The sequence below is a fragment of the Gossypium hirsutum genome, chromosome A09 (assembly GCF_007990345.1).
Source record: "Gossypium hirsutum isolate 1008001.06 chromosome A09, Gossypium_hirsutum_v2.1, whole genome shotgun sequence".
NCBI lineage: Eukaryota > Viridiplantae > Streptophyta > Magnoliopsida > Malvales > Malvaceae > Gossypium > Gossypium hirsutum.
In genome coordinates, this window is record NC_053432.1 from 83,374,307 (window position 1) to 83,385,978 (window position 11,672).

An 11,672-nucleotide genomic window follows, 5' to 3' on the forward strand; every position below is an offset into this window, starting at 1 on the left:
TCCCTTTTAATCTATATATGACCTATTTATTTTAAACTTTATACATATACTATTATATTTTAATATAAATATACATATTATATATCTTATTATTATTTACTTATTATATTACTTCATATCTTTCTATTATCATATTAATTAACATATATCGTTACTTATTATTTATTATAGTATATTTTTATCACATAATATTTATATATCTTTATATTATATATTATAATTATTTTATTATACATATTATTATTATTATTTATTGTATATTTTTTTTACAAATTATTATTATTTTACATTATTATTTATATATTATTATATTATGTATTATTTATATTATTTATATATTATATATTATTTTTACATATATATTTTCATATTATATATTATAATTATTTTATATTATTATGTCATCTTTTATACCATTATATATATTTTTTATCTATATATTATTATCATTAAAAGTTTTAACTTGTATTATACACTTATTTTTATTTATATGTTAATAATTACTTTACTTATATTCTATTATTACACATTTTGAAGATATTATAATACAATGATTTGTGTAATACATATATTTCATCATTAATTACTTATTATATATATATTATACAATTATTTTATTATAAATATAAATTCTTTCATATTTGATATTTTATACATTATTTTTTCTAAACCATTATATTTTATTTTTTATAATTATTATTCTTATAAATATTTTTTTATATATTATACTATTAAATATCACATTTTTATCTATGCTCGTTCTATTTATCAATCGTCTGTATTATACATATATATATTTTTAAAAACTTATATTTTTATTATTATATAATACTTGCTTTTACTTTAGAATTAATTTATTATTGCTATGTTATGTATTTTATATGATATGTAGTATCTTAGACTTTTATAATTTATTTTCAAATGCATTTTTTTATATATGTGTTAAAATTGTATATCATGCATCATTTGTGTTTGAATATATGTTGAATTATGTGTTTAGGGATTTTTACCTATTCTTCTTAAATATGCATTATGTTTTATGTTGAATTATATGTTATCTCATATGTTATATGCTCCTTCATGCATCGGTTTTAAAAAAAGAGAGACTTCAAAGTTTTCAAAAAATAAAAAGGCAATGCTTGGTATTTGGAAGCTTCGAGAAAAGTAGTGCCCTAACTTATTGGGTTGCAACTTTTCTCGTTGAGTTTTTAAAGATTTTCAAAATACGAGCAACTGTCTTAGAAATTTCAAAGCGTTGTGTCCTAACTTACTGGATATGGCGTTTTGTTGTTTTTGAGATAGGGATTTCCAAAATGCTAACTTAGTGTCAATATTTTGATACAAGTGAACCCCAATTTTCAAAAAAATCAAAATATTTTAAAGAGGATTGTCTCATAAAATTCTTAAATTTTCGACCTTAAAGACATTTGATAATTAATTAGGTACCAATTTTTGGGCGTTACGAGGGTGCTAATCCTTCCTCGTACGTAACCGACTCCTGAACCCGTTCTTTTATTTCGTAGACCAAAAACTAATGATTTTAAAACAAAATATTTTAAAGGTGATCCAATCACACCTAAAAAAGATTGGTGGCGACTCCCGTTTTCGTTTTTTTAAGTTGATTCCCATTTTCCCAAAACTCGGTTTTAAAAATGGTCTCGACACCCGTTGTTAAGTTATTATTGTTCTAGATTATGTTATTTTTATATATTATGTCATTTATAACACATAAAATTTAAATCTATAGTAGTATATAAAAAAATGCTAAGATGATTATATATAAAATTTTAATAAATAAAAAATATAAAATTATTAAATATTGAATTAAAAATAATAGAAATATATTTTTAATTTTTTTTAAAAATAATATGAGTTGACCTAAATGAGTTTGAAGTAGCTATTTGAAAATACGGGTAGACTTAGGAAAACTTTTAGACTCATATTTTAGACTGAGAATGGACAAATATTAAACGTGTTAATATCGTACTTTAACAAAACCTAATCTATAAACACCTCTAATAGTGTGAGAGACTCAAACATAAGTAATCAATAGCCTAATATCTCAACTTTTATCAACAAAGCCGAGGCGTGATTCACAAAATAGATCAACTTTTAAGAAGCACTTGGTTTTGTAATCCCTAACCTCTGATTCTTGTGCATATATATCACACAACCTTTGCCAATTTTGTCACATGCACAATGATGGAAGATAGATCGTAAAGAATATTCATAATATTATGTAGGCCAAACATTCTTTATATCATGATCATAGGTCACCTTCTTAACGTCATTGGACAATAATAAAAAGAATTACATATGTAATTCCCGACTTTGAGAGGCAACTTTGCTGAGAGTAACAAGCATGGCACTGCTAAAAAGAATCAGTCATAGTTGAAGTCAAGAATGGTTAGGGGTCTTGGGGTCACGAAGAAATAAAAGGAAAATAAAAATAAAAGTTAAAAGAAACTAAAAGAAAAATATTTGAATTGTTCAAAAAAAAAGTTCAAGGATTATTTATGCAAATTGACCTAAAATTTTCACCTAAAATAATAATAATATTTTACTCCAGCTTACTATTACATCTTTGACGATTATCCGATCAAAATGTTACAAACCAACAAAAAAATATTTTAATCATCCTTTGGTAACAAATTAAAATTTGATAACTAAAACGCAATTCAAAACATAAGGATAAACTAAAAAGAAAACAAAATAAAGCTTAATGGAAGTTTCTTGTAAGCACGTGGATAAGATTCTCAGCCATGGATTCCTTCATTTGTTTAATTTATGTAAGGACCCCAACAGTGCTGCCAAACTTTAAGAATTCCCTTATACCAATCCATGTAAATTGCTATTTCCCCCATGTTGTTCCAATAGGGTCGGAAGCGTGTAAATTATTGTACTAAAAAATCACACAAAGTTCAATTCCCAGGGAAGAGAGGTGGATCACATGGATCTCTTAAATACCAAGTCTTTCCTTAGTCAGAATATCCCTTCTATAGTAATTTAATAGCACAATTAAATACTACTATTATACCCTCAAATATTGAAAGAAAAATAGGACAAGAAAGAACACAAGAGTTTTAACGAGGTTCGGTAAATTATACCTACGTCCTCGGGCACTAACACCAGATGATAACTTTACTATCTTCAAAATATTACAAACAAATAGAATTCCTTAAGAATTCTCAAATGGGAGAAGAAAGAAAACTAAGAGAGAAAGATTGGTTGGGATGGTGTAAATGAGAAATGGTTAGGCCTATTTATAGTTGAGGTTCAGGGACTAACTTGCAAATAGCCTAAAAAATTAGGGACCAAAATTGCAATTATCCCATTCAACTTTAAACAACTTGCCTACCATTTTTTTCTTTCGGTGCCACTTGCACCTCCCATTTTTTTGACTTTTCAACACCCCTTTTAATTTGACTTTTCAACAATCTTCACCTTGAAGATTTGATTAGGATAATCACATCTTCACACACTTCCTTCAACTCCCCAAATTCGATAAAGTTATCTTTTGTAGTGCCTCCAAATGCGCTCTCGAGCGCCATACACCTGAAGGTGCTCAAATTCTCAGGATGTTAATCAAGTTCAAACAATGATTAAACTTGATTGTTGTTACCACATTGGTCATCATATCTGCGGGATTATCTGCTGTCAGAATCTTCTGAAGTAGAATTTTTCCTTTTTCAAAGACTTCCCGCACAAAGTGATATCTTACGTCGATATGCTTGGTTCTTGAATGATAGACTTGATTTTCCGCTAAATGAATAGCGCTCTGACTGTCACAATATAAACTTATGTGACTTTGAACAACTCCTAAGTCTTTCAACAATCCATTAAGCCAAATAGCCTCCTTAACAGCTTCTGTAACTGCCATATATTCTGCCTCTGTAGTAGACACAGCTACTGTAGACTGTAAGGTAGACTTCCAACTCACTGGGGCTTTCGCAAGAGTAAACAGATACCCCGTAGTTGAACGACGTTTATCTAAATCACCAGCAAAGTCGGAATCAACATATCCAACTACAAACTGACCAAGTGCTTCATCCTGTTCAAAAATTAAACCAACATCTACGGTTTTTCGAAGATACCGTAGAATCCATTTCACAGCTTGCCAATATCCTTTTCCAGGATCATGCATATACCTGCTCACAACTCCAACAACTTGTGAAATGTCAGGCCGCGTACACACCATCGCATACATCAAACTCCCAACTGCATTAGCATATGGGACTTTTGCCATATATTCTCTTTCTTCTTCAGTTTTCGGAAATAATTGAGCACTAAGTTTCAAATGAGAAGTAAGTGGGGTACTTACATGTTTTGTATTTTCATTTACACCAAAACATTGTAATACCTTTTTCAGATATTGCTTCTGATTCAAACAAAGCTTGCCTCTCTGTCTATCTCTACTTATCTCCATGCCGAGAATCTTCTTGGCCTCACCTAGATCTTTCATCTCGAACTCTTGATTCAACTGAGCATTCAACTTATCTATCTCTTTTTGGCTCTTCGAAGCGATTAACATATCATCAACATACAAGAGTAGATAAATGAAAGATCCGTCATGCAGCTTTTGCAAATACACACAATTGTCATATTTGTTTTTTGTGTACTTCTGCCTTCTCATAAAGCTATCAAATCGCTTGTACCACTGCCTCGGGGATTGCTTCAATCCATATAGCGATTTGTTCAGCTTACAAACCCAATTTCTACCACCAGCATCTGTGTATCCTTCGGGCTGAGTCATATAGATCTCCTCTTCTAACTCACCATGCAAGAAAGCCGTCTTAACATTAAGTTGAGCTAGTTCCAAATTCAACTGTGCTACCAAGGCCAACAAAATTCTAATGGAGGAATGCTTCACAACAGGGGAAAATACATCATTGTAGTCAATTCCCTCCTTCTGAGCGTAGCCTTTAGCTACCAATCTTGCCTTGTAGCAAATATCCTTCTTGCTAGGAGATCTATCTTTCTTTGCGAATACCCACTTGCATCCGATTGCCCTTTTACCTTTCGGTAATTGCGCCAACTCCCAAGTATTATTCTTCAGGAGAGACTGCATTTCTTCATCCATGGCGTTTTTCCATTTATCACTTTCTAAGCTTTGCATTGCTTCTTGATAAGTGATAGGAATATCATCAACAACGGGAAGGGCGTAGGCCACCATATCAGTAAATCGAGCAGGTTTACGAATTTCTCTCCGTGGCCTTGCAACTGCAACTGGTTCTGGTGTACTTAGTGGTTCTTGGGTCAGAACCTCTTCAACCTCTAATTCCTCCATTGTGGCTGGAGAATTAGACTTATTAGCTGGGCAAATCCCCATCTACTCAAACTCCACCTGTTTTGGAGTACACTCCACCTGCTGTGGAGTATTGCTCGTCTGAATATCTTTATCTGCTACCTTTTTCAATGTGGCAGATTCATCAAAGGTAACATCTCTGCTACAGATCATTTTCTTTGTGCTTAAGCACCAAAGACGAAATTCCTTCACTCCAGAAGTGATTCCCATAAAGAAAGCTTTCTTTGCCCTCGGATCTAACTTTGACTCCTTCACATGGTAATATGCAGTGGATCCAAACACATGTAAGGAATCATAATCTGTAGCCGGTTTTCCAGACCATACCTCCATAGGAGTTTTTCTTTCTAATGCAGATGATGGCAAACGAATAACAAGATGGCCAGCGTATGTCACAGCCTCAGCCCAAAATTGCTTGCCCAACCCAGCATTGGACAACATACATCGAACTTTCTCTAGCAATGTTCGATTCATACGCTCTGCCAATCCATTCTGATGTGGTGTATCCCTGACTGTGAAGTTTCGAACAATACCATACTCTTGGCACACATCGAAGAACGGATCACTTTTATATTCCCCTCCATTGTCCGTCCTAAGCCGGTTGATTTTCTTGCCAGTCTGGTTTTCGATCATAGTTTTCCATTTAAGAAAAACTCTAAGCACTTCATCCTTAGTTCTCGTGGTGTACACCCAAACTCTTCTGAAAAAGTCATCAACAAAAGTAACAAAGTAGTGTTTTCCTCCCAATGAAGGTGTCTTGGAAGGCCCCCACACATCTGAGTGAACATATTCCAAAATACCTTTTGTATTATGGATAGCAGTACCGAATTTCACTCTCTTTTGCTTTCCCAGAACACAATGCTCGCAAAATTTTAATTTGCAAGCCTTTGCACCTTTCAACAATCCTTGCTTTGCCAGAATTTGCAAGGATTTTTCGCTGGTATGTCCCAACTTCATATGCCACAACTGCATTGAGTCCAATTCTTTGTTACCGGAAGCTGTAGCGACTGCTCCAATAACTGTACTACCTTGGTAGTAATACAAGTTATTTTCCTGATGCCCTTCAATATCACAAGTGCGCCAGATGTCACTTTCAAAATCCCATCTCTCATAGTAACAACTGAACCATTGGATTTCAAGGCTCCCAATGAGATGAGATTTTTCTTCAAACTGGGCACGTACCGAACATCAGTCAGAACTCTGGTTGATCCATCTTGATTCTTTAATTGGATTGAACCTATCCCAACAGTTTTACAGGCATTGTCATTGCCCATATAAACAACTCCTCCATTTAGTTCTACTAAATCAGAGAACCACTCTCGGTTAGGGGACATATGATAGGTACAACCCGAATCCAATATCCACTCATCTGAATGGAATGACGATGATGATGCAACCAGTGATAGTTCAGAGTCACTAGTATCATGTTTTGTAACACAAGCATCTACAGCAGCTTTTCCCTTATTCTTCAGCTTTGGACAATTTTTCTTCCAGTGGCCTTTCTCATGACAAAAGGCACATTCATCTTTCCCGAGTCTGGACTTTGACTTTGATCTCCCCTTCTGAGTTTTCTTCCGAGTGTATGAACGACCTCAGACTACTAAAGCTTCTGTATCTCTGATTGAGTTTTTCTGTTTGTCCTTCTTTCTCTGTTCATAACTGTATAAGGCCGCACAGACTTCGCTCAGAGATATATCACTCCTGCCATGAAGTAGAGTAGTTTCTAGGAACTCAAACTCCTCAGAAAGTGACCCCAACAGCATCAAAGCCAAATCTTCATCTTTGAATGTCTCATCCATATTTAGCAAATCAGTGACTAACTGATTAAATTTGGTGATGTGATCATTCATTGTGGTACTTGGGACGTAAGTGAAGCGAAACAGTCTTTTCTTCAAGTGGAGCTTATTTTGACTGTTTTTCTTCAAAAAAATTTCTTCAAGTGCCACCCACAACTTATTTGCAGAAGTCTCCTTTGAAAAAGTATACCTCTGCTATCGAGAAAGGCATGATCGAATTATGCCACATGCCAACCGATTAATCGCCTTCCAATCTTTCTCCTGTACATCATCTGGTTTCTCTTCATCAATGGCAATGTCTAGACCCTGCTGAAAAAGGGCATCTAGAACCTCACTTTGCCACATACCAAAATGGCCCGTGCCATCAAAGATCTCCATGGCCAGTCTTGCATTTGCAATTGTCGGTCTTGTCCACATGGACGATGTTGAAGCTCCTACACCGACCGTTTTCTCCATAATCTTTCAATATACCTAAGGAAATATTTTCTGATGTGGAAGATCAGTTCAAACTGCAACCACAGAGCATACTACGATTAACCTTCGGCTCTTGATACCACTTGTTGTTCCAATAGGGTCGGAAGCGTGTAAATTATTGTACTAAAAAATCACACAAAGTTCAATTCCCAGGGAAGAGAGGTGGATCACATGGATCTCTTAAATACCAAGTCTTTCCTTAGTCAGAATATCCCTTCTATAGTAATTTAATAGCACAATTAAATACTACTATTATACCCTCAAATATTGAAAGAAAAATAGGACAAGAAAGAACACAAGAGTTTTAACGAGGTTCGGTAAATTATACCTACGTCCTCGGGCACTAACACCAGATGATAACGTTACTATCTTCAAATTATTACAAACAAATAGAATTCCTTAAGAATTCTCAAATGAGAGAAGAAAGAAAACTAAGAGAGAAAGATTGGTTGGGATGGTGTAAATGAGAAATGGTTAGGCCTATTTATAGTTGAGGTTCAGGGACTAACTTGCAAATGGCCTAAAAAATTAGGGACCAAAATTGCAATTATCCCATTCAACTTTAAACAACTTGCCTACCATTTTTTTCTTTCGGTGCCACTTGCACCTCCCATTTTTTTGACTTTTCAACACCCCTTTTAATTTGACTTTTCAACACCCCACTCGTATCAGCCATGCACATAATACAAGCAGCTTGAGCTTCTAAGTTTGGCAATGGAGGGCAACTATAAGAGCAAGGGAGGCAGCGGGGGCGGGATCACTCGATACCGGGGTGTACGTAGTCGACCTTGGGGGACGTTTGGGGCTGAGATACGCGACCCCAACCAGCAAGGAGCTCGGGTTTGGCTTGGAACATTTAACACCGCCGAGGAGGCTGCTAGAGCTTATGATAGAGCCGCTTATGCCATGAGAGGTCAATTTGCAATCCTTAATTTCCCGCAGGAGTATCCCATGGGTGCTAATGCTTATCGCGGTTCGTCTTCGACCGGCTCATCCTCGTCGTCAGCAATGGAGAGTGGCAAACAGGTGTTCGAAATAGAATATTTGGATGATAATTTGCTTGAAGAACTTCTTGAAATTGAAGAGAGAAAGAGCAAGAAAATGTGAAGGGATGGATATAGTGACAATAAGAACACTACTGTTCCATTGGCATCTTAATTTAACTTGTTAAGTATCTTGAAAGTCTTTCTTGATTTTTCCCTTTTGATGACTAATTAAAAGCACTTTATTTTGATGGGTCAGATATATATTGTCACTACCTATAATATAAATAATATAAACAAATTTTAGACTATGACACTCAAAGAAAATAGAAATGGTAAAATCGAGATGGCGAAGATTATAGTATTTTCGTTCAAATATTATAATTATTATTATTATGTAAAAAGAATAAATATTTTCTAAATAATAATTGTTGCTTTGTAAAAAATTTAAGCTCTTGTATAATTGAGTATTAATTCAGTTGAGACTGTTATTATTGTAACGACTAAAAAAATATAAATTCGATTGTATTTAAACAAATATTTTACTTTGATTTAAGGGAAAGTTGCTTTTGACTCAAGGTCAATATCCATTAACTTAGGGTACATGTTGAACAACCTTAACGCCTTGCTCCCTCTAAATTTCCTTTTAAATTCTTTCGGAAAAATTCAATTTAAGCCTTTTTAACCTTTAAATAAATAAAAATTTTACATTGTAATCCTTATAAAAAAACTAATGATTCAATTTAAGCTTTTTCCAAACAAGATTTTTAACGTTGACCCATTAAAATTATATAATTTTACCTCGACCTTTTAAAAACAAAATCGGCTTCACTCTTGTATGGCATTCTCCTCAATGAACTGTGGGAGTAGAAAGTTGTAGACTTGTAACAAAAACCCAAAAGTTAAAAAGCCATTTTTTCTTTTAATGCATTGTATGGTTTTACCCGTGATCCCCCTTTTGAAGCCCTTAAATTGGAGTTAAGGATGCTTGAACTTATATCTTTTTATTATAATAGCAATTGAACTAAGACTCAATCTATAATTTAAATTAAATTTTTGAAGAAAATCAAATATGAAAATTGATTTTTTAGTGCATTTTATTAAAGTATAAGTATATATATTTCATTATGTTGATTGTTGAAGATATTAATTGCATGGCAAAAGAGTAAGAATTTTTCATCACTCATATTCAAGATCCTTCTGATAGGAAATGTGGGATATATATATACATACATCAGAAGAATTTTTTTTTTAATTTTCAGAAGCACTTAGTTTTGTAATGTCTAACCTTTGATTCTCGTGGCCTTTGATTTGCATATATGTCCCACAATCTTTGTCAATTTTGTCACATGCACAATGAAGGAAGATAAAATTTAAAGAATAATATTCTGAATATTATGTAGGCCAAACATTCTTTTTATTTCATGATCATAGGTCACTTTCTTAACGTCATTGAGACAATAGTAAAAAGAATTACATATGTAATTCCCGACTTTGAGAGGCAAGGCAACTTTGCCCAGACCCCAGAGTAACAAGCATGGCACTGCCAAATAAAATAAGTCATAGTTGAAGTCAAGAATGGTTAGGGGTCTTCGGGTGACGAAGAAATAAAAGGAAAAAAAATGTAAGTTAAAAAAAATTATTAAAAACAGTAAAGAAATTATTTGTGAATTTTACCCTCAAATTTTTACTTAAAATGATGATATAAAGTGTCACATCATTTTGTTGTTAATATTATATATCCATAAAATTAGTGAAAATTTAATAATAAATTAGAGTTAGATAACCAAAACTTAATTTATAAGCTATAGGGTAAATTAGAAAGCAAAAAAGAAATAAAGCTTAATGGAAGTTTCTTAGAAGCATGTGGAAACAATTCTCAGTCATGGATTCCTTCATGTGTTTAATTTATGTAGGGTTTGGTGTTGCCAAACTTTAAGAATGCCCTTTTTCCGATCCATATAAAATACTATTTCCCCACTCACATATCAGCCATGCACAAAATACAAACAGCTTTAGCTTTTAAGTTTTGGCAATGGAGGGGTAACTGTAACAGCAAGAAAGGCAGCGGAGGCGAGATGACTCGTTACCGGGGTGTACGTAGTCGGCCTTGGGGGACGTTTGGGGCCGAGATACGCGACCCCAACCAACAAGGAGCTCGTGTTTGGCTCGGGACATTTAACACCACCGAGGAGGCTGCTCGAGCTTATGATAGAGCCGCTTATGCCATGAGAGGTCAGTTTGCCATTCTTAATTTCCCACACGAGTATCCCATGGGTGCTAACGCTTACCACCGTTCCTCTTCGACCGGTTCATCGTCATCTTCTTCTTCTTCAACAATGGAAAGAGGCAAACAGGTGTTCGAAATAGAGTATTGGATGATAATTTGCTTGAAGAACTTCTTGAAATCGAAGAGAGAAGGAGCAAGAAAATGTGAAGGGATGGATATGGTGAAAATAAGAACAGTACTGTTCCATATTGGCATCTTAATTTAACTTGTCAAGTATCTTGATTTTTCCCTTTTGATAACTAATTAAAAGCACTTTATTTTCATGAGTCAAGATCATATATATTGTCTCATGGCATTTTTCTAGAATGTAATAGGATTTATATTGTCACTACCTCTATTATAAATAATATAATAATACTAGTTTATGGCACATTGTTGTGCGGAAGCGTGTGAAAGAGTAAAATTATTGTACTAAAAAATCACACTAAGTTCAATTCCCAGGAAAGAGAGGTGAATCACGAGGATCACTTAAGTACCAAGTCTTTCCTAGCCAGAATATCCCTCTATCGTAATTTAACAGCACAATAAATCACTACAATCACACTCACAAAATATGAACAATAAATAGTAAAGAACACCAGAATTTTAAACGAGGTTCGGCAAATCTTGCCTACGTCCTCGGGCACTACCAAATATATTTCACTCCAAAAATACAAGTGAAACTTTACAAATAGGGAGAGAGAACAATTGCCTTAAGTAGAGAATGGCAAGTGTGGGATGATGAGAATGAGCAATGGTTGGCCTATTTATAGTTGAGATTCAAGGGCCACCTTGCAAAGTCACTATTCACTTAGGGACCAAAAATTGCTATTTTCCCATGCCCAACA

General features: G+C 34.0%; 1 protein-coding gene and 1 pseudogene across 1 annotated transcript; both read left to right on the forward strand.

Moving 5' to 3' along the window:
* The first annotated feature begins 8,286 nt into the window (after nt 1-8,286).
* LOC107943841 (ethylene-responsive transcription factor ERF096) lies at nt 8,287-8,679 on the forward strand. The gene has a single exon (XM_016877660.1). It carries the CDS (start codon nt 8,287-8,289, stop codon nt 8,677-8,679), a length of 393 nt encoding a protein of 130 aa, XP_016733149.1.
* A 1,870-nt stretch (nt 8,680-10,549) lies between these two features.
* On the forward strand, nt 10,550-11,045 carry LOC107943840 (ethylene-responsive transcription factor ERF096-like; annotated as a pseudogene).
* Nucleotides 11,046-11,672: the final 627 nt, after the last annotated feature.